Below are 21,485 nucleotides of genomic sequence, written 5' to 3'. Positions count from 1 at the left end.
TAATGCACAAATGTAGTTTAGAGCAAAGGTCTGGGAATCAGGACTCTTGGGTCCTATTCTCAGTTCTGTAGCTTACTCCCTCTGTGACTTAGAGGAGTGAAGTGTCTTATCCCATGGCTTTGTTTACCGATTGGCAAAAACGGTCACTTTAATATCTGTCAAACACAAGTATTTCTAATGTTTGTCACCATAATATGTAAGTACCAACCTCCGGGCGTTGTAGGGCTGAATGAATGAATGTTTAGAATACCGAAATCCATCCATCCGTACCGCTAACACCTTTGGATTTCCTTCCAATGGTTGCCTCTTGCCTTAATTACCATAATAGTGGGCCCCTTGTATTGTGCCTCCGTCTCCCTCGTCTCATATCACATCCCCTCTCAGCTCTTTTCACTGTGTTCTACCAGTCTTATTCAAACTCTCCATCCTCCCCTTTAAGGTAGTTAATCTTACTCTTATCTTCCTTTTTATTCTTATTTCCTCTTGCTCCTAACCCTTCTGCTTTGCTTCCTTTTCCTGTTTGTGCCTTTGCATCTTCTTTCATGCTGCTCCCCATTCTTGGAACAGTCATCCACTTCTTGGTATGCACCTGCTTTTTCTCCCCCATGCTCCTCAGTTAAAACCAATGTCTTCCATGAATTCTTCCCTGCTGATCTCACCAGAGTCGTCCCTGCACTGACCAATACCAAACTCTTGCTCTGTGTCTATGTCATCAGACATGGATTGCAAGTTCTTAAGAACATAAGAATGGCCATACTGGGCTAGATGGACCATTGGTCTGACCCAGTGTCCTGTCTTTCAACAATGGCCAATGCCCAGTGCTTTGGGGTGAGTATTATCTAGCTCTGGGCGTCATAAAGTGCTGGGTACACTTATGGTGCCAGGTAAAAGAAACAGTGCTTTGAGATCCTTAGATAAATGCAAATACTATTATTGTCATGGATCTGATATTCATTTGGCTAGCAGACCTGAGAAACTGCTGATTAACTGTGAAGTGAGATCGCAAAAGTCTCTTTAATGCTGCAGCTCGCCCCCCAATACAGTAAGAAAAAGGAAGCAGCCAGGAAATGTTGTTTTTTTAATATTAACCTCTTTTGAACTGTGCTTAAGTGAGATGGACCCAAATTCTGTTCTCTGTTACACTGGTGTAAATCTGGATTAACCCCATTGACTTCAGTAAAGTCTCTCCAGATTTACACTACTGCAACTGAGAGCAGAATTTGGACTCTTAATGTGTTGTTCCAGTATTCTTTCCCCAAAAGCACTACTGTTGATAGAGTTCTTCTCTTTGCTGAAGTGCGGCTACTGGGGGGAATTAACTTTATTTCCGAGAATGGTTTTTATGCTGAAATGGTTAAATGGCACATACACCACAGGTGAGTTAAATACTGCTTAAAATACTTATATGCTTGGTATAATGGGAAAGTGCTCAGAATTGACCGAAAGTTTCTGTGGAACAGAGTCAAAGTGAAAATCATAAATGGGATTTCTAATATTTTTTCCTTTTGAAAAGAACATTTTTTAAAATGTTCAACTGTATTGTTCAGCCTTTTAAAAGGATTTTTTTTTTTAATGCTCAACCTTGTTAATGGTGGTAGCTTTCATTTTTAGTAGCACAACTGCAGCACTTCAGCACAGACACTTGTCTAATAAATGTTGCCCTGTGGGCATCCTTCAAAAGTCATGTGTGTCTGTCTCTCTTTCTCTCTTTTTTTTTTTTTTAATTGGTTGGATTTAACAATGCAAAGCATTGCAGTGAGAGCTGGCTGGGGGATTAACATTTCCTAGAGTGGTGATCCTTATACACACTTACAAAAATCTCTCATTTAGCTGCTGTCCTGTAAAAAGTCATTGAGCACGATTCTAATCCCAGATCCACGCCACACATCCGTGTTGAGATTCTGGCCAACTGTTGGTTGCACTGCCGGTCAGAAGGGTAAAAATATCAAGCAGGGTTCAAGCAAGTGCTACCCGACATTCCTGGTACACGCAGGAAATTCATTGATCATGAGGGTTGCACCCACTTGTGGTATATGTTTATTCTATGCTAGCAGATGACTTCCGCAGATTGCTACAATCTGTGGAGGGAACCCCCCCTCCATGTTCTCTTCCAGTATTTCCTGGGAGAAATGCCTTCCTGACGCTGGATTTGGTGATTGGGGTACATTTAGGCTTGAACGAATTAGATTTTATTGGTAAATGTCAGTGAAATCAACCTTAACCATGCACGCACACATGAATGAAAAAAATATTTCCATTGATGATGATTAAAATGTACGGGTAGGCAAAGGAAGAAAAATGCTGAGAACTTATTAGAGTTTGATTAAAGGATATTTATACTTATTAAATGTCAAAATATATGGTTGACCCCTCTCCCATGATATCACACAACTGTGAAATGTAAATCCATAAAAGGTTGAAAAAATACTTAAAAATAAACATTGATAGTATCGATTTAAATTATATTTAAAAAAATCTAATTTGGCTAAGCCTAGGTATATTGTTGCATTCCATACTAAGTGGAGCAGATGTCAGTTGCATGGAGTCAGTGTTGGGGACTAGGATAGTTTCCTTAGTACTAATTCTGGTGGGAAGAGTCCCTGACAGCATAGCTTCATTGGGCTCATGCTGCAGAGACATAGAACAATGCAGGGGAACTAGTGTACAGAGACGCTGCTTCCTGTTACTTGGATACCAAGACTACAGGTGCTACATAAATGTCCTACATAGAACAAGAATGCTTTTTTAAAATTCAGTTGATAAGCGAAACAGGTAAGTGTGGCTATTATCCTTGTGCCCTTCAGAAAATATGGTGTGAGTGCTAATGATTTCATGGGCTTGTTAACCCTGCCAGCATTCCCTTATGGATACTGAAGAAGAGAGAGAACACTTTTGGGGCAGAAGCACTGCTGTTTAAAACTATCCTCTGGGAACTGTCAGGCCTTGACTGGTCTAGGAAACAGGTTGGCTCGTTTTTTTGTTTGTTAAGCTCAAGGCTGCTATCCCCTTATGAAATGACCTTCAGCTTTTAGTGTAGGCAAAGTTCAAGCCTGTAGTAATCAATTTAGCTAGTAGCGGATGGCCCTACTGGTGAGTCCAAGGTGAAACACTACTGCCATTGGCAAAGGTTCTAATCCTTCTAGTTGGCTGGTATAGGCGAGTGGGTCTGTACACATGGATTAGCTTGTGAGGTCAGGGTCTAAATTGGTGAGATTGTACGTAGGCCTGTTGGTAGTTTTTGTTAGCTGAGGAGCTAGTAATGGGAGCTCAGGTGGTTTTGGTGGTTTCATTACAGTTATATTTTGCAGTGGATTTCTTTTAATACCAAAAAGTGGTTTTTGGTTTTTGTTTTTTTTTTGAGTCTAACAGTTTTTGTTATAACAGTTTTAAGACATCAGGTACAGGGTTGAAAATGAAAATGCTTCTTAGGCTTTCCCCCTTACATTTTTTTCTGATTATTGTTAATAACACTTATAATAGTGCTCTGGGGGTATTTTGGAATGAAAGTGCTTCATAAAATCTATATATAGTTTTTTGCAACGCTGTACCATATTTAACTTCAGAACTTCAAATGCAGCCACTTCTAGAGTTAAAATGATATGGTCCCCATTCCCATAGTATTTGAGCACCTCTTTAATGTATTAATCCTCCCAACATCCTTGTGAGATTATTCCCATTTTACAGATGGGGGACTGAGGGACAGAATGGCTAAGTGACTTGCCCAAGGTCACATAAGATGTCTGTGGTGAAGCAAGGAATCCAACCTCTGTCTCCTGGATCCTTCGCTAATGTCCTAACCACTGGACCATCCTTTCAAGGCAGACCAATGTGTGCACAGCTGTAGGGAGAAGGAAAGTGGGCCAAGATATTGAAGTCTTATAGTAGAATGCATGATACACCCCCAGAAATGTAGGCTGCAGGTCTATGTTCAGGGTGTCAGCATTCCTTTCAAATTACACAAGCTTTACCGATTCCTCTTAGAAATCAGACTCTAAGAAAAATGTTCTTCCAATGCTTCATAGCAAAAGACTGCAACTGCTGTATCTGCTGATTAGATTAACACTATTATTGCTATTGTTTTCAGCTGCTGCTGCTGAAAGTCCACTCAGATTACTGTCCAACGTGGCCCAAGAAGTGAAAGGACGAGGTACTATAGCCTGGATAGATTGTGGGTATGTGACACACTATTTTATTTTCCCCCTTCCTCTCCAGGCTTATTTTGGTATTGCTGATTTACCTCTACAATGGCTGTAAATCTATCACCGCATCTAATGGAAAGCACTTTGTCATGAAGGGTAATTGGAGTGGGTGTACCTTTTACACACCTCCCTGATCTTCCTTTGGGACATCATTGGGATAGTTTCTTCCTCACAGCTCTTGTCAATGCCTCTCTGCCAGCATGGTCTTTTGCCATGAGCTGGGGACCCTGGAGCATGGTCTCTCTCTTGTTGTTGTGTGTCTCCCACACCCTTCAGACGGATATGCAGCATGAAAGCTCTCCTCTCCTCCCTGCTTGGCTCCTCATGGAAGAGATTGCAACACAGAAGACTCGGTCAGATGGAGGAGAAATTGGAGTGTGCACTCCAGTGCACACGCATCCAATGTGCTCCATGGCTGGGAACTTAGGTTGTTCTCTGCTGGAGAGAAGCAGCAGGCTCAGGGGATGTTAAATGTGCAGCACTAAAGTGTGGAACCTGCTTATGGTTGAAAAAGAGCTTCACGGTGGGTGCAGCTCATCCCTGTGCAGCAGGACAACCCCAAACCTATGCAACACGTATATTGAAGGTAACGCAGCTGTGCTAGAATACGCAAACACTGCATGATTTGAATAACTGGTGTGGTAGGCATCTCCTGTTATAGCGATTCACAAGAAGATGTATTTTAGAAACTTCCTCTCTCACTCGTCGTTTCACGGCAGTTTTCAGTGCAACATTGGGGAAATTTGCTTTTTGTAAGTAGCCACTTATTTGAAGGGGAATGAAGGCGTGCTTTTGATTTGAAGATCTGAAAGGTTCTGCTGTGGTTCTGTTCATGGGGCCGACAGTAGCACAGTACATGTGGTTTTAGTTTTCATATCCTGGTGCATGTCTCTGTCCCTGCATCATGAAAGCTGTGTCTTCTTGCTTGCTGTTGACCATTTCCTGTTCTATAAGGGAACAGATTGCTGACTACCTGTGGTAGTTGGATGGTTGCTTTCCAGAGACTGATATGCTATTGTACGGATAGATGCACCATTGTCAGATTTAGATCATCTATAAACTCAAATGGATTTTTCTAAAATTGCATTTTTGAGTACAGGCCCTCCCTCTTTTGTTAGAAAACAATGACCCACAGTAAAAGTTATGGGTTAGACAAAGTTAATTCATCATTATTTTGCTACCCTACCACCTTCCAACAAATCATAACTAACAAGGGTCATGTTATGTTTTCTTCTGCATTCTCGTTCTGTTGGACCAGTCCAAATAAATGTTCTATCCTCCTTCCAGCAGAGGGAGACAATGGTTGAGAAGATCAGCTGTCATAAACTGAAGTCAGTCAAACTGTATCAGTTTCCAGCCACTGAGACTCTGGCTCAGCAAATGCATTGTATGGATTGTGAAGAAGAAAATGTAGTGGGGAAATGTTGCATATCTCTGAGGTCACCTCTCCTGCCAAAAAGCGTCAATGCCAACTAAAACTTCACAGGCACTGAGGACTAGTGAATAGGGCACTGGAGTAGAAGTCAGCAAGCCTGGGTTCTTTTCTCAGTCTGCTACTGACCTCCTGAGAGACTTTGGGCAAGTCTCTTCACCTCTCTGTGTCTGTTTCCTCTCTCGCCATTTCTCTGCCTTTGCTGTTTTAGATTCTCACTGTGGCTCAGGAACTGTTGCTCACTGTGTGTGCATGTACAACTCCTAGCACAATAGGCTCCCGTCTTGGTTGGAATTTCTATGTGCTACTGTAATACAAATGATTAATAATTATCATAAGCCTCTGTATACATTTTAGCATCATGTCGGGGAGAAATATTCAGTGTTTAGGGCCCAATTGTGGTTCCATTTGAAGTCAGTGGGAGTAATGCTTTTGAGTTCACTGGGATCAGGATCTGCTCCTTAATTTCCCAGTGATGGGACAGGGGAAGAAAAATCAACGTTTTGGTCTTTGTATTACAATAGGTTCTATTAATCTTCCTCCTCCCTCTGCTTTCCTTCCAAAAGGCTATCACCTAAAACACGCTTCCCTTTATGAGTTACTCACAAGGAATATACTTTAAAGTCTCCTCCAGTTAATACTTCAATATACTTTATAATACAGGTGGCACTTACAGTGTCTTTCATCTGAGCAGTGCAGAGTTCTGTACAAACATGAGCTAAACCACATCACCCATATGAGCGGGGGCAAGTATTCTCTGCAGACAGACTTGCTGTAAATCGCTGGCAGAGATGGGAATAGATCTCCTGGCTCCAAGATTGCTTCTTTGACTCCAGATAATGCTGTGATAAAAGCTTTGATCTTGCAGTAATTTGAGTGCACTAACAGTGGAGACCGTGTTGCAAACACGGCGCTAGTTGTAATCCATCAGAGAGCTGAGCTACATTACGGTTCAGAAGGTTCCGTTTGGGAAGAAACCTAAACAACGGTTGCTTTTTCCGAACATAATCAGAATTTTCAGAGGTCTCTTTCCCTGCCCCCTCATAATGAGATATTTTAACAGAGATCGATAAACCAGCTGAGTGCCAGAGACATAATGAGGGAAGGTCAGGAGTCTTGGTGGTGGCCAGGTGAGTTTTGTTGCAGATCTGAAATGGTTTGAGTCAAGTTTTGCTTGGTGGTTGATTTGTTTTAAGCCATAGAGAGCACTTTGAAATCAATGCATTCGTAGAGGACGGGATGTTATTTTTTTTGCTCTCAAAAGGATTTTCCCACCCATTGTCTCTTCCTTTCTGCAAGGGACTGCAAACTGCTGCTGCTTCCCGTGATTCCAGCCGTAAAGTGTGAAAGGTGGCTGTAGTGCCGTCTGTCGCTGATCACAAAGGCCTGTTTGCAGGAGCTGCGAACAGCTGAGTCCTACCAGAGCTGCTCAAGATACTTTGCCATTGCACATTTTCTGTGAAGCTTATTTGTGGTCTCAGCACTGAAACAACAAATGCACAGATGTAGGGATATTTACAGTGCAGCCTCAATTTGTTTTACAAATATTGACGAGAAATGGTTGGTTTGGCAGCAATAGTCTCTGTTCCCTTTAGCAGAGAATTTTGGCTTTACTCTCCAGGCCCTGCTGTTGCGAGCTCCTTTGCCTTCAGATACGTGCATTGGCAAGACTGGCATTCATGCAGAGTTGTGGTTGCTGCCTTCTGCTCCCCTGTGGCGGTGACAGTGCTACTTCTTTTGTTGGCTGTGTTTGCCTCTTTCTCAGGGCTCGGTCATTTTTGCTCCTTTCGCAGGAGAAAGTCGGAGCATATTGCTCCACTATCAGAGCTGGTTATTATTTATCTGTTGTTGAGCACCAGCCGAGCTGTCTGTGCCATGTGAAAGACAGAGGAAGATGCAGGCCTTATCACAGGAAGTTTGTTGTTTAAATAGCCTACTTGCATGTAAACCAGCTTCCCGGCTCGTAGGTTTCCATGCGCTGAGCAAGAGGTTAGACTTGAGCTGTCTGTTCCTGTTGCGATGGAGGTAGAGCTGTCTCTGGAAGACTTGGCTATGAGTTGGTCACAAGCCCAGCTAGTTAGAATGGAGAAAAGCTGCTGCTTCGTTGGTAGCAGCTATTACAAAGGTAGCAGAGCTCCTCCAGAATGGATGTGACTGGCTTACCTGTGATCCCTTGGACCCAGTCCTGCAAAGTGCTGAGCCCCTTCCTCTCCCAGGCCAATGGGATTTATTCATGTGCTTTAGTCCCTTGCTGGAACAGGGCCCCACTGAACAAGATAGTCTCTGGGGCCCCTCAGCACTTTGCAGCATCAAGCCCTTAGTTGGCAGTTAGATTTGAAGCAATTCATGTTGGCTAATGCCCTGGCAGAAAGGAGCTGACCCCTATGAAGCGGGCGCTGCTGGAATTTATTAAAATATCAACGTGGGGACTCTTTGTTCCTATCAGAGGCACCGTATGTGGCTCTGTACATAATGAAACATGAAGCAGTTCAATTATGAATAAAAGACCCGCAAACGATCTGACAAAAATACTTACATTTTATTTCAGCCTTTCCATGTTTTAATTAGGAAGCCCTCACTGAGGCATTTGATGTTGAGTGAACTGCAGTGCGTAAGATGTTGGAATATTGAATTAATGATGTCTGGTGAGATGCCGTTTTACCCACGGCGTCTACTTTTTGCTGTTGTCTGTTATGTATTTCAAGATCCAGTGCATCCGTTCTGGATTAGAAACTAAAAGCGAACTGTGAGGGTTCTGTAAAGCTTCACATCGTGTCTGGAAAGGAATGGCTGCGGACAAGATAACGGTTTCTTATGTATTGCTTCGGGTTGGGCAATAGTGCTCAAAATGAGGCATCCTAAATACAAAATGAGACTCAGATAGTGTAGTCTAATAGTTAGAACAGGGAACTGTGAGTCAGGACTTCCAGGTACTTTTCCTGGCTCCGCCACTGACTGTGTGTAGAGTTCAAAAAAGAAATAGATAAGTTCATTGGGGCTAGGTCCATCAATGGCTATTAGCCAGGTTGGGCAGCGATGCAAAACCATGCTCTGAAGTGTCCCTAGCCTCTGTTTGCCAGAAGCTGGGAACGGGTGACGGGGCATGGATCACTTGATGATGATGTGTGCTGTTCATTCCCTCAGAAGCACCTGGCATTGGCCACTGTCAGAAGACAGGACACTGGGCTAGGTGGGCCACTGGTCTGACTCAGCATGGCCATTTTTATGTTCTTATCATTTTGGGGAATTAATTTAAGTCTCTGTTCCTCAGTTTAACAGAAAAAAGGAAAACACTGAATTCTCATGGATGTCGTAAGGCTTAATTAGCCAATGTTTATAAAGTGTTTGGAGATTTTTGAATGAAAGAAATACAAACTTCTAATAAGTATTACTTCTCCTGTACATTTCATGCATCCAGATGCTACTGTGATGGGCATACAAATAATCAGAGGGCTTGATTTTTCAGTATGAGTCCGATTCCGCTTTCACAAATGGAGGGATGGACTACACTGGGTCTTGGGTCTGGCTGTACATCTGTAGGGAACTGAAATGGGGAATAGAAAGCTTAACTTATTTGAAAAGAGAATTATTTTCTATCCTTATTGTGACCTTAAAATAGGATATGTGGTAACGGAGGGTGATTTAAGAGCAGTTTGAGGATGCAGCATGGGGCCTGATATTGGTGATGTGGGTAATAGATAAATCAAAAGAGCTGTGTCAAGTGTAGTAGGACGGTTCTTCAGGCCCTTTGTAGCAGTTGTTAGCATGGCCTCGTGGTGACAGGTGTAAACTGTGAAATGGTGTAAATTTATTTCTGTGTTGGGGTGTGATGGCGTAGAATCCCTGTGGTGTTATCCTGGGAGGGGGGAAAGGGTTGGGAGGAAGGGAGGGAGGTAGAGAAAATGGAATGGAGTTGGGGGGATTAAGGAAGGGAAGTAGGTTATTTGGGAGATGTGATCTGGAGGACTTGGCAAAGGGGGTTGAAGATGGCTCTAGAAAGCCTTTACACTCTAAAATGATATCCCCAACACTGACGCCTCTTTCTACCCCAAGCTCCTACCAACAAAAAAAAAGAGTAGTAATAATTTAAAAACAAACAAACCTCAAAACAAAAAAGAGCCAAGCTCCAAAACCCTATCCCAAGCAGTGTTGTGGCTCTGAAGAGGGGCTGGTGCCAAGGACTCCATGAAGTCCACCATGATGATTTTTGCGGTCGCTATTGCTTGTATGTGGAAGGTGCTCTGATGCTGCCACATTGGGTGGCAGTATGAAACTGTAAGACAGATAGAAAGATAGAATTGGGAATTGTGTAAGAATATTTGCACATCATCTTGTAGTCCCCTAGTACAGTGGCTGAATGCTGGCATTGTGCCAAACCCTCTTTGAAAGACCCTGAGGAGTAGCCTTGGTGTTTTGGACTTGTGCTTCTCCTGGCTTATTTGTATAACTGGGTATTTGAATGTGATGCTCTTGGTCTGATCTAGCTGCTTCTGGAATCCCAGGAATGTTTCTGTTGCTACATGACAACATTTTTTGTTTAGTATCATTGTCCCGATTATGGAACTTGGTTTTAAAATCCAAACCGAAGTAAGTGCATATTTTTTTGACTTTGAGTAATTAATCAAACACATACGGTGCTTTTTAATGTAGGTCTCAAACTGAAACAAAGCTGTTTGTGTGGGTCCCATCTGTTGTCACAATGCATGTGCTCAGCTTTAGCACATCCAGTCTGTTTGTTGGTAAGGAAAATGCCATCTGGCTTAAGATGCCTTACTCTTTTGTCAGTCTTAATCCCACCTTCCTGCTTCCATGTCATATACCTTAGTCCTGTCTGTCTCTTCCAGAAATGGGTGTAGGTGACTGATAAACTTCTTTGTAAGTTATGGCTCTCCTTCCCTTTTGATATCTTACCATGTTTATTAGCTATTGGGTGAAATAGTTCTCTCCAAGTTTCCCATTTCCTAATGTTTTGACTATAGCATGATTTTATAGGAACTATAGTAAATTAATTGGTTTAATTACTTGGGATGGAAGAGAGGGATTTTTAAAATGATGTTGTTACAGCTATGATAGAGTCATAAATCCATTTCAATTTTTGTGAGTGAAAATGGACTTAAGAGCTGGTTTAAAAAAAAAAATGGATGCAAATTTATTTTACCTATGTATTGCAATTTTTTTTCCCCACACATTTATTTATTTTTTATTTTGGGGATGAGAATTGAAATTTTGATGAGAAACTTTGATGAAGTTGTAAATAATGAGAACTTAGGGCTGGTGAAGTGACAGAAGAGGAAAGAAAGGAATGCAGCGCTGTTGCATTTTATAAAGTCCCTGGCATCCAAGTGAATTCCAAAGCGCTTCATTTCTTTGCTTCCGCTCAAGTGCATCCGTGTCAGGGTTGAAAGGCAGTAACTGTTCAGTAGCGGATAGCAAGTACCATTACAGAACAGTTAGAGGAAGTGAAGAATACAGCTATCTCTTTGCAGCTGTTGAAGGGATTTTGGGCAGGTCTACACTAGAAGCTCAGTTTTCCCCAGTATAACTGTGTATATACTATGGGCGTTTGCTGGAGCAGCTCTGTCAGCCAGAGATCTCACCTGATCACCCCTGACCCACATTTGTAACGTGGACCAGGCATGAGGTAATGTAATCATCCATATGAGAATGTGGCCAGGCCACTGGTGAGAAATGCTTAGCTGTTGTGCTAAGTGCCATAGGATTCTAATAGCTCCAGTTAGTCAGGGCTTCAGGTTTAAATACTGTCTGGGAGATATTGGGGCTGGCTTGTCATCACTGGATTTCAACCTGGGGAGTAGGCTTAGTCTTTGGACTACTAGATCGATGTAAAACGTTTCAAGCCCTGGTGTATTATTCGTTCAGAAGAATTATGATAGCATCTAACTAAGACTATTGGAATGCATGCACATAAGAGGCAGCATTCAGATTGTGAATTCATCCTTGCTGTTTGTTTCCTGATTTTCTGAATTGCTGATTAACTGTAAGATGATAACATTAATGTTGTTAGCTAAGATTTAATTAACGCAACCTCCGTTTTCTTGTATTTGGTGCTTAATAATCCATTTTAAACATTCTCTAGGTAACTCTCCCAGTTCATCAAATACGCATGCAAAGACACAACCAAAGAATAATACATTATATAACCGCTTCTCTGTATCTCTGGGTGGTATTTCCTAGAAGTATCTTCATATATACTTAATTCTAGTGTCAATTCAAACACATGCTAAAAGCCTCCTTTTGAGTCACAGCGTTGTCCCCATAATTTGAAATCTCCTAGGCTAATATCCCATAGTTTAGATGGAGTCTAGTAGAGTTTCTCTTCTTTAAAAAAGAAAAAAAAAGTGCAATTTTCTTGCTTTTGTGAAAGTTTCTGCACAACCTTTGGCTGCTTTTTTTTTAATGTGTTCATTTAATTTTGATGGGGGTTGTGTGTTGCTATCTAGCTCACCTTATTAATTTGGATCTCCATGGAAAATACCATTATAACACTGGAACTTTCTGCAGAGCTAGAAGTCACGGTATAAAAATGATTCTTTTCCCACTCTTGATAGTTGGTGTCTGAAGACACCTTCATTACCTTTATCTTGGGGTGGTTGGTTGAAGATCTTTTGCTGTGAGTGATCTGATCTGAGCTTCAGTTTTAGAAAATGCTTTTTTCTTTTTTTTTTTTTCCTTCCAATTTTGTTTGTATAGATTCTTTGGCTCTCTAATTGACTAGAATGTAGACAGAATCATTTTTATTGGAAGATTGGTGATGCTGGTTTTCTACAGCATATAAATTGCTGCCTCTCCCATTCTCGTCACGTTTCAGGGGAGTGTTCAAAACAGAGAGCTGATAGCATTGTGGGTCTGTGATGAAGGAGTTTTGCTGTGTTTTGGGTGAGCCCCAAAATCCACATGAGACCCTGGATTCTTGTTGATCTGCTAATCCCATTTCCTGTTTACTTTCTATGAAGCAGTTTTTTCCCCTTTTTTGTTAAAACCTCCCAGTCCCCAAAATCAAATCAAATTAAACTCTTCAACCATTGCACAGTCCCTTGTTTAAGATTCTGACTTCTGTCTGTTAAAAGCAAACCTGTTGTTCTGACTTCTCTTGTAAATTAGCATCCATGAGAAAGCCAGCATCACACTATGGCAAATGTTATTTATAATAAAGGAATGAGTCCTTTATTTTAAGCTTCCTGTGTTTAAAATTTTATCCCTGTCATGCTCTCTGGGTCTTTGCCTATTCTGTTCCACATAGGTTCTTATACCACCCTCATTGTCACAGTATTTGAGTGCTTGTCTGATTTTTGAGAGCGATATATGTGCTTTCTGTCTGAGTGGGTGTAAGTCATTATCATCCAGTGCTTGCTTAGCACAGCTCTAAGGAGAAGGCGGGCTCTTGCAGCCAGATTGACAGCTTCTGAGAAGTGATTCTTTATTTTCCCTCTCTTCCTATTTCAGATCTGTCTCTGGAGAGTGATACAGAAAGGCCTGGGATCATTATAGAATATGAGGATCCATATAAATGTGACATACTGTAAGCAGTGCTAGTCGTGGCAGCTGCTACCTCAGATGAGGATGTAGTAATAATGACACACACACAAAAACCTTCCCAGCAGTTGGGATGAGATTGGAGGGAGTGGTTATTATGTCTTTCATTTGACTGGCACAGTGCGGTTCCTAAACTTCATAGTAACAGATATGACACTGACGGGCAATAGCTTTTTATTCCAGATGATGCATCTAAGGAATGCTATTGCAAATGCGTATGGTTTTTTTTTTTTTTTTTAATGGATTGTGAATGTTTCTGGCCTCTGTAACCCTTTCGATTGATGCTTTATTGGGTCACAGATGCAAGGGGCTGGGAGGCACTAGCAGGATCTGAACTCCATATGTCTCTGGATGTGCATTGGCTAGTTGCCATAAACGAAGAAAAGCAGGACGGAGCGTGTATCTTTGGAAGCCCACCAGAGAGCTTTGCAAAGGCTGTGCACTAGGATTGGGAACCTGGCGAAGGGACACCAGCAGGCTTTGGGAGGCTAGCCGAGCACAGCTCTGAGCACAACCTCAGAGAATGCTGGCTGCCTGCGAAGCTATTGGCCAGGACAAATCCAAGGGATGGTCCAAAACTCCAGTTAACCTGGAGTTAAACCGGGTCTGTACTGCACACGTTTTTCCTGGAGCGTCGTAGGGAGGTAGAAGCACTTAAAGAGGAGAGGCAAAAAGTGAGCAGAAACACTGACAGCAGCAGGACAGCCCCAAATGATGATTTTCTTTTCGGCTTCTGAAATGTATCTGAGACACATTGTGATCCAGTGGAGCAGACGCTGGACTGGATGTTAGACACTGATTCCATATCCAGCTGTGGCATTGACCTGCTGTGAGAGCTTGGACAAGTCATACCATCACTTTGTCTCTCTGATTCGCCCTCCCACCCCGGTCTCTGTCTTGTCTGTTGAGACTGTAAACTCTTCAGGGGTGGGGCTGTTGATGACTGTGTGTCTTGGCTGGGGCCTCTAGGTACTATTTTAATATAAACAAACAGAAGTGGCAAGCAAATGTAATAGGCGGGAATCACTGAGCCTGATTTCAGATTGTGAGATATGGCGACGTGGCTTAGCTGGGTGTACATGGATGTGTTTCTGTGTGAGCAAGCCAATGTTAATATAGGCAGAGCTCTTGACCTCATTATTTAAACAGTGCTTCCAAGATACGTTTGTTAGCCACTTCTCTTTTGCCTGGGACCGCGTCAGGTGCAGCTAATAAGTAGGCCCTGCTTATCTTGTCTGCAGAGCAAGCTGCAACCAGGCGTTGATGCTGTGTTGAGATGATATGGCTCAGCATGGCCACACAGTAGCATTGTTTGATTGTGAGCTATAGAAATGAACTTGTTTTTCATGTAAAATTTTGTCACATTCTAGGAGAGGGTTTGAAAAACTTCCCAGACTGCAGCTAGCCAGAAAGTGTCACTTGCTGGCCAGAGGCTGATGTGGGCATAGGGCCCTGCTGCCTGCTTTAGTGAGAAGCCAATGGTCACTGGCCTCTTCTCTCTCCCTCCATGCAGCCTTGCCACTGTTGGTGTGAGAACCTTTTCTGTGCAGCTCCTGGCATTGGGATCAGCCTTCTGTATCTCTCCCCCTCGGTGACTCATCACCCCTCTGAAAGTTGAGTTGAAAACGTATCCCTTTCCTCCTCTTCCTAGCCCACAGATCTTCAGACAACCTCACCCAGGCAAAATGCCTCCATGCTGCCTCAAGGGCCCCACCGTGGTGCCTCTCCCTCAGGGGTTTCCACTGATTCCTCACCTACACCTGGTACAACTCCTTTGCCTTCGTGGGGGTGGGGCAGGCAGTACCAAGTGGGTTTCCACGCAAGCTAATGTTGACGGGCAGCGTTGTCTGATGCCAGGAAACGCCACAAGTTTCCAGGGGATGTTCCCGAAGAGACTGTCCACAATCCCTGTCCCACCTGAAACCTATAGATCCCTTAATGACTTCTGTAGAATCATAGTAGGTGGAGAGATGGGATCACTTCGGCCTCCCTTTTTTCTATTGATATTTAGGCTGTTTTCAGCAAGTTTCCTTGTGTGATGGGATCACTTTGGCCTCCCTTTTTCCTTGTGTGTCCACTCCTTCAGGAGGGGTGGTTCTGACCTCTGGTTTGGGCTAAACCTAAGGGATAAAGCTGGATTATTTGTGGAGCATGCTGTAAATAAAGCTGTGTGGCCTCTTCCTTTTCAGCAGTGATATGGCACTGAGCCACTGGAGGCTAACATTCATGCAGAAGGGATGGCATGAGGGAGTAGAGCAGTATTAATGTGGGCAGAGTTCGTGACCTCATTACTTGAGCTAGCGTTTCTGAGAGGTCTCCAGTAACCACTTCTGAGCCTGGATCCTTATCTCTAGTGTCTTATAAAATAAGTTAGATAGTCAGTTTGGGAATTGTTTGGTGCTTTTATTTTTTTTTAAACAGGCCTGTAACAAACTTCTTTTCCTCTTCAAACAGTAAAATTAAATCACAAGAGCTGGAGTCCTAATTATCCTTTCCCATGTGAGAGGTGAAGCGCTTGTCATTAGAGAGAGGCTGTTGGCTGACATCCAAAGGAAGTAAATCTCCTCAGAGCAGAGACTGAAGCTGTGTTGGTATTTACCGTTAAAGATAAAGGCACTTACCAAATGTATCGGAGAAGGTTGCTATCTACAGACACCTTGCAGATTATTTTATGGCTTCCGTGGAGATAAGCAGGAGCAAAGATAAAAATAGTTTCAGCATTTCCTTTTCAGTGACTTTTCTTCTTTTTCCCCCTCCAAAGAAACATTAATGCAGCCTCTGCCCTGGTGCATTTGACATGTGCTGAAATCTTGGCCTTGGAATCTGATTATTTGCAGTGACGCATGAAAAAATTTACAGATGGAGATTTAAACCTCATCTCGGGACTTTCTGTGATCCCAGCCTTGGTATTTATTCAGTACAAACCCTAGTGTAGATAGGTGGAACTTTCATTTACACTGGCGCAGTGTATCTGTCCCGGAAACCAGGATAAGATGCACTAGTGCAAATCTCAGCTTTCCTTATGCATTTACTAGTGGATTTGCACCTGTGCATCTATACTGATGGCTTGAATTGGGGCAAATCTCCCGAGCAGGCAAGGCTTTAGAAGCTGTTTTGTGACCATGTACCATCTGTTGTTTTGTATTACCATTGTTTAATAGATCCCCAAGTTAGTGGGGAGTTAGTAGAAATTACATTGGGTTATGTTCATTATAGGGCACCCATCTTACTACCTGGGCATCCCTTCCATCAGAGAACAATACTGTGTAACACTACTTCTCTGTAAATCTAAAGAACTTTTCAAAGGTAAGCAAATTTCACTATCCCTATTTTAGAAATAGGAAAAATGAGGCTTTGGGTGTTAAGTGACTTGCCCCAAATGCCCCAGTGAATCAGTGCAGAGCTGGGAATGGAACCCAAGTCTCTTGACTCCTATTCCAGTGCCCTCTTCAACAGACCAGGATAAACATTCCCAACAACAAAAAGCAAATATCCCACAACGCTCTCTGCAGAGCTGAGGGGCTGTCTAGACTAGAGCTTGTGGCCCTATTGTAGAGTTGCCAGCACCTTTTGTACATGCTAATCTAGACACTCCACAAACATTTGTTCTAAGATGAAGCTGAGACGTCGGGTAAACCACAGCTGTGTGTGTCCTTCAATGAACATATGTGGGATGCTGAGAGTTGCATTTACAAAGATGTTCGCCAGCTTGTGTTAATTGGCAGTCAGTTAAATCCACTTACAATAGCAGCCCACGCTCTGGTCAAGATGGACCCTCTGTGCCTTGGCTACAGCATGGACAGCGTACTGGCGGGAGTGAGTTTCGGATACTAGGACACACTGCCTTCAGCACTCCTGAGCCTGGCCCATTTCACTGAAGCCTTTTGGGTGAGTGGAGATGGCGTGATGGGCTAGAGAGCGTAAGGAGGTGACCAGTGGCTTGGCTTATGGTTATTTAAGGCTTTGTAGGTGGTAAACAACGTGTTGTTTCATTCAGTTGATGTACAGAGAGTGGAATGTAGTAGAAATACTAGGCCTCATGTCTCAGGCTCACTAACAGGCCAGGTCTGAGGCCTGAGCTAACGTAGCAGTCAAGCCCTGCTGTTGGAAAGCAAAGTTAGCAAAAGTCAGGCTATGAATGCTGGCAGGCTCACAGTAACAGAGCTGGTATTATACACACATTCCAAAGAAGCACCAGGTACAGAACTCTCATGCAAGCACATTCCAGAAAGGTACCAGAACATCCCAATATCCCAGAGATAATGAGGGCTCACTGACCCCTCAGAATGACAATATGATGGATAGAGATGTTTTGGCCGAAGCATCTGGTAAAAGGTGGTATCTTACCATGTCAGAGGGTAGCATGTAAACACATCAGAGGGCAGTACACCATTTGTTTTTATCAGTATATAAAGGAGGGTCTCAAAGGGAGTGTCTTGGTCCACTTGATGGGGAAAGGGAAAGTCCCGCTGTTTATTGAGCTGGGTCATTGTAACAAGCATACACGTGTTAATGGTCCTGTAGAGTCTGCGGGGTACTAGGACTGTGCTTTGTGTACAATAAACCCGGCCCGGGTGCCTTCATTACTGAAACGGATCTCTGGTCTTATTAAATAATCCAATCGTGGAGTGGTGTCTCGGTTATCTGCGCAAAGCTGAGACAGCATACACAGTGGGCGTGCACACACGCCGCCAACAACGGACAGCGTGGAGCACCGGTGTCACGTTGTCACTAGCCCATTTTACTCATGCAATAGGCAGCCCTGTTTGGGACTAGCTGCAGTGTTAGAGTGCGTTCCCAGCTTCGTGCCAGGGAGAATGAATCACAGTAGTCCAGCCTGGAGGTAACAGAGATGTGGCTGACCATAGTGATATCTGTATTGGAGAAGCAAGTGTGCAGGTTCATTGGTATCTGAAGGTGGAGAGTAGGGAAACGTGTTACTGGCCATGATCTGTGAATCCAGGAATGGATGGGAGTTTAGTAAGCCCACACGACAGACTGCAAGCTGTTTTGATACTGAGAAATTGGGGGAGTAGTCACAGGTGTTGCTGTTTCCTCAGAATGCTAATTTGGTTTCACAATATAACAGTCTGATGTAGTTTTCATGTGTGTCAGTACTATTTTTTTTTGACATGATGCCATCTGTAATGTGTGTTCATAAAACCTCTGTAACCAGGGTTCGCCTTTATCTGCAACACAGTGTTAATTTATTGTTCGTTTCTCACGTACGCAAGGAGACAGTTCTCCTGACAGTCTCAATCACAAACACCAGCAGTAGTACCCAATTTAGCAGGGCTCCATTGAGTGTGTCTGCACTGGAATAAAACACCCACAGCTGGTCCATGTCAATTGACTTGGGGTCACAGGATTTGGTGCTGTGGGATTATAAAATTGCAATGTAGTTGAGCTGGAGCCCACTTGCACGATCCTAGAGCCCAGGCTTCAGTCCGAGCCCAGACATCTACACTGCGGTTTTATAGCCCTGCGCCCAGACCCGAGTCATAGAATCACAGAAGATTAGGATTGGAAGGGACCTCAGGAGTCATCTAGTCCAACCCCCTGCTCAAAACAGGACCAACCCCAAGTAAACCATCCCAGCCAGGGCTTTGTCAAGCTGCACCTTAAAAACCTCTAAGGATGGACATTCCACCACCTCCCTAGGTAACCCATTCCAGTGCTTCACCACCTTCCTAGTGACAAAGCTTTTCCTAATATCCAACCTAGACCTCCCCCACTGCAACTTGAGACCATTGCTCCTAGTTCTGTTATCTGCCACCACTGAGAACAGCCTAGCTCCATCCTCCCTGGAACCCCCTTTCAGGTAGTTAAAGGCTGCTATCAAATCCCCCCTCATTCTTCTCTTCTGTAGACTAAACAAGCCTAGTTCCTTCAGCCTCTCCTCATAAGTCTTGTGCTCCAGCCCCCTAATTATTTTTGTTGCCCTCCACTGGACTCTCTCCAACTTGTCCACATCCTTTTTGTAGTGGGGGGGCCCAAAACTGGACACACTGCTCCAAATGTGGCCTCACCAGTGCCGAATAGAGGGGAGTAATCACTTCCCTTGATCTAGACTTCTGCCAGTGCTCCTACTAATGCACCTCAATATGCCATTAGTCGTCTTGGCAGCGAGGGCACACTGTTGATTCATATCCAGCTTCTTGTCCACTGTAACCCCCAGCTCCTTTTCTGCAGAACTGCTGCCTAGCCAGTCGGTCCCCAGTCTGTAGCAGTGCATGCAATTCTTTCATCCTAAGTGTAGGACTCTTGTCTTTGTTGAACCTCATCAGATTTTTTGGCCCAATCCTCCAATTTGTCTAGGTGACTCTGTATCCTCCCCCTCCCCTCCAGCGTATCTACCACTACCCCCAGCTTAGTGTCATCTGCAGACTTGCTGTGGCTGCAACCCACTCCCTCCTCCAGATCATTAATGAAGATGTTGAACAAAACTGGCCCAGGACCAATCACTGGGGCACTCTACTCATTACTGGCAGCCAACTAGACATCGAGCTGTTGATCACCACCTGTTGAGACCACTGATCTAGCCAGCTTTCTATCCATCTTATAGTCCATTCATCCAACCCATTCTTCTTTAACTTGCTGATGAGAACACTGTGGGAGACTGTATCGAAAGCTTTGCTAAAGTCAAGGTATATCACGTCCACCGCTTTCCCCACATCCACAGAGTCAGCTGACATGGGCCAGCAGCAGGTGTTTTACTGCAGTATATACATACCCCATGTGTCTAGGCCCTCAGAAGTGGCTCTAATTAGTTTAAACTTCAGCAGCATTCATGGATGCTCAGCATTTTCATTTTCTAAATTGATTTATCAGGGCAACAAGTACCAGCTGCCGTTTGCTGAGGAGCAGGTTTCAAAGCCTTTTAAATCTTGCTCTTTGTCAATGCAAAGAATAGCATTGCTGATGTGAATCCTCCTCTTCCCTTGTTCGTTTGACCGTTTCTAGCCTCTCTTCAAATTCCTTCACTGGCTTCCTCTAGCCTTTCACGTTCACTTCAACTTTAAAAGCTCCACACCACTCCACTCTGAGCTTTGTATGGAATTCGGGACAGCCCTCAAGTATGTGCTTCAACGGGACTAGAGCACAATGCTGCATTGCTGTCCTGAACAGGGATGCTTTCCTGAGTTAGGGTCTACATCTGTCTAACGTCTTCCCATGTCCTCTTGCCCTTTTGACTCCGTTTCTATCCCCTTCCCACTCTTGTTGTCACTGCTTCCATGCTGCCTGATCCTCTCGCCCGGAATTCCCTCCTTCCCAGGTACAAAAGTCGATGTGCTCTTTTAATTCAAATCCCTTCCTGAAACACGGTTTGCTTGTCAATTCTGTTGATAAAGCTATGGACACATTCTTCCTGAAACTTAGAATCTCTCCTGATTCCTGAATGGAAGCCCTGCCTACATATTGAAACATGCAGCAGCTAAACTCAGTTCTAACAGATAGGAATCTGAGCAGGAACCACAATATTGGTCCCCGTTTTATCAGTACTCAGCCCCATGTACAAACTGTTAGAATCAGAGTTGGTTGCAGCACAGTTACAGTATGCTTGTCAAATTTGATAGAAACCACTGTGGCTCGAGATTTAAGTGAATGAGGTTTCTAAACTACCAGTAATCGCAACAAAGCTTATGAGAAACCAGAGCTATGCATTTTATTTTACATGTTGGACACTTTGATTTCGTGTTTTTTAACCAGACATTTTCCCATCTGTATGTTTTGTAGTGATGCAGAAAGCCGAAAAGTATGCAAGAAGATGAAAGCAGATCCTCATTCGAAGGAGAAAGGGATGGAATTATTGCATTATAAGTGAGTATGGGGCTGGTATGAGATTTGCTGTTACTAATTGTTCAAGCTACTGTGTAACAACCATGTGACATTCATTATTAGTTCTGTATTCTATTATACTGCACTTCAACACAGGGACTTCTTGGCTTGCCACTGTACACTTGGGCATTTAAAGCAGTCTGGGCCCACATTCAATTAAGCATCTCAGCACGTCCTTACGTCCCATTAAAAGTGAATGTGCTAAGGATTTGAATTTGATGGGATGTAAGCAAATGCCTAAGTGCTATGCTGAATTGAGGGAGGCTGTGTGGTCTAGTGCAGTGTTTCTCAACTTTTTAAATAGCAAGTACCCCCTAACTTATTAAAATTTTAATAAGGACCCCAACACTCAATTTTCTACTCCGAGAAATACAATCTTTTTCTACTTTACCGCTGTATGACTGTATTTCTCATAAAGCAGAAGAGTTCTGAGTACTGCAATGCTGTGTGGCTATGGCGGA

General features: G+C 43.4%; 1 protein-coding gene across 1 annotated transcript in view; it reads left to right on the top strand.

Moving 5' to 3' along the window:
• PDIA5 (protein disulfide isomerase family A member 5) overlaps positions 1 to 21,485 on the top strand; it is a 127,034-nt gene that overhangs the window by 13,798 nt on the left and 91,751 nt on the right. Inside the window, exons 3-4 of the mRNA XM_067549632.1 lie at positions 4,085 to 4,172; positions 20,923 to 21,006. Of these exons, the coding sequence (XP_067405733.1) occupies positions 4,085 to 4,172; positions 20,923 to 21,006 (172 nt within the window). The remainder of the gene's footprint in view (positions 1 to 4,084; positions 4,173 to 20,922; positions 21,007 to 21,485) is intronic.

Source organism: Emydura macquarii, unplaced genomic scaffold (assembly GCF_026122565.2).
Source record: "Emydura macquarii macquarii isolate MOO-44397 ecotype Brisbane River unplaced genomic scaffold, CSIRO-AGI_Emac_v2 contig_1253, whole genome shotgun sequence".
NCBI classification, from domain to species: Eukaryota; Metazoa; Chordata; order Testudines; family Chelidae; genus Emydura; species Emydura macquarii.
This window is presented reverse-complemented; position numbering and strand designations above follow the sequence as displayed.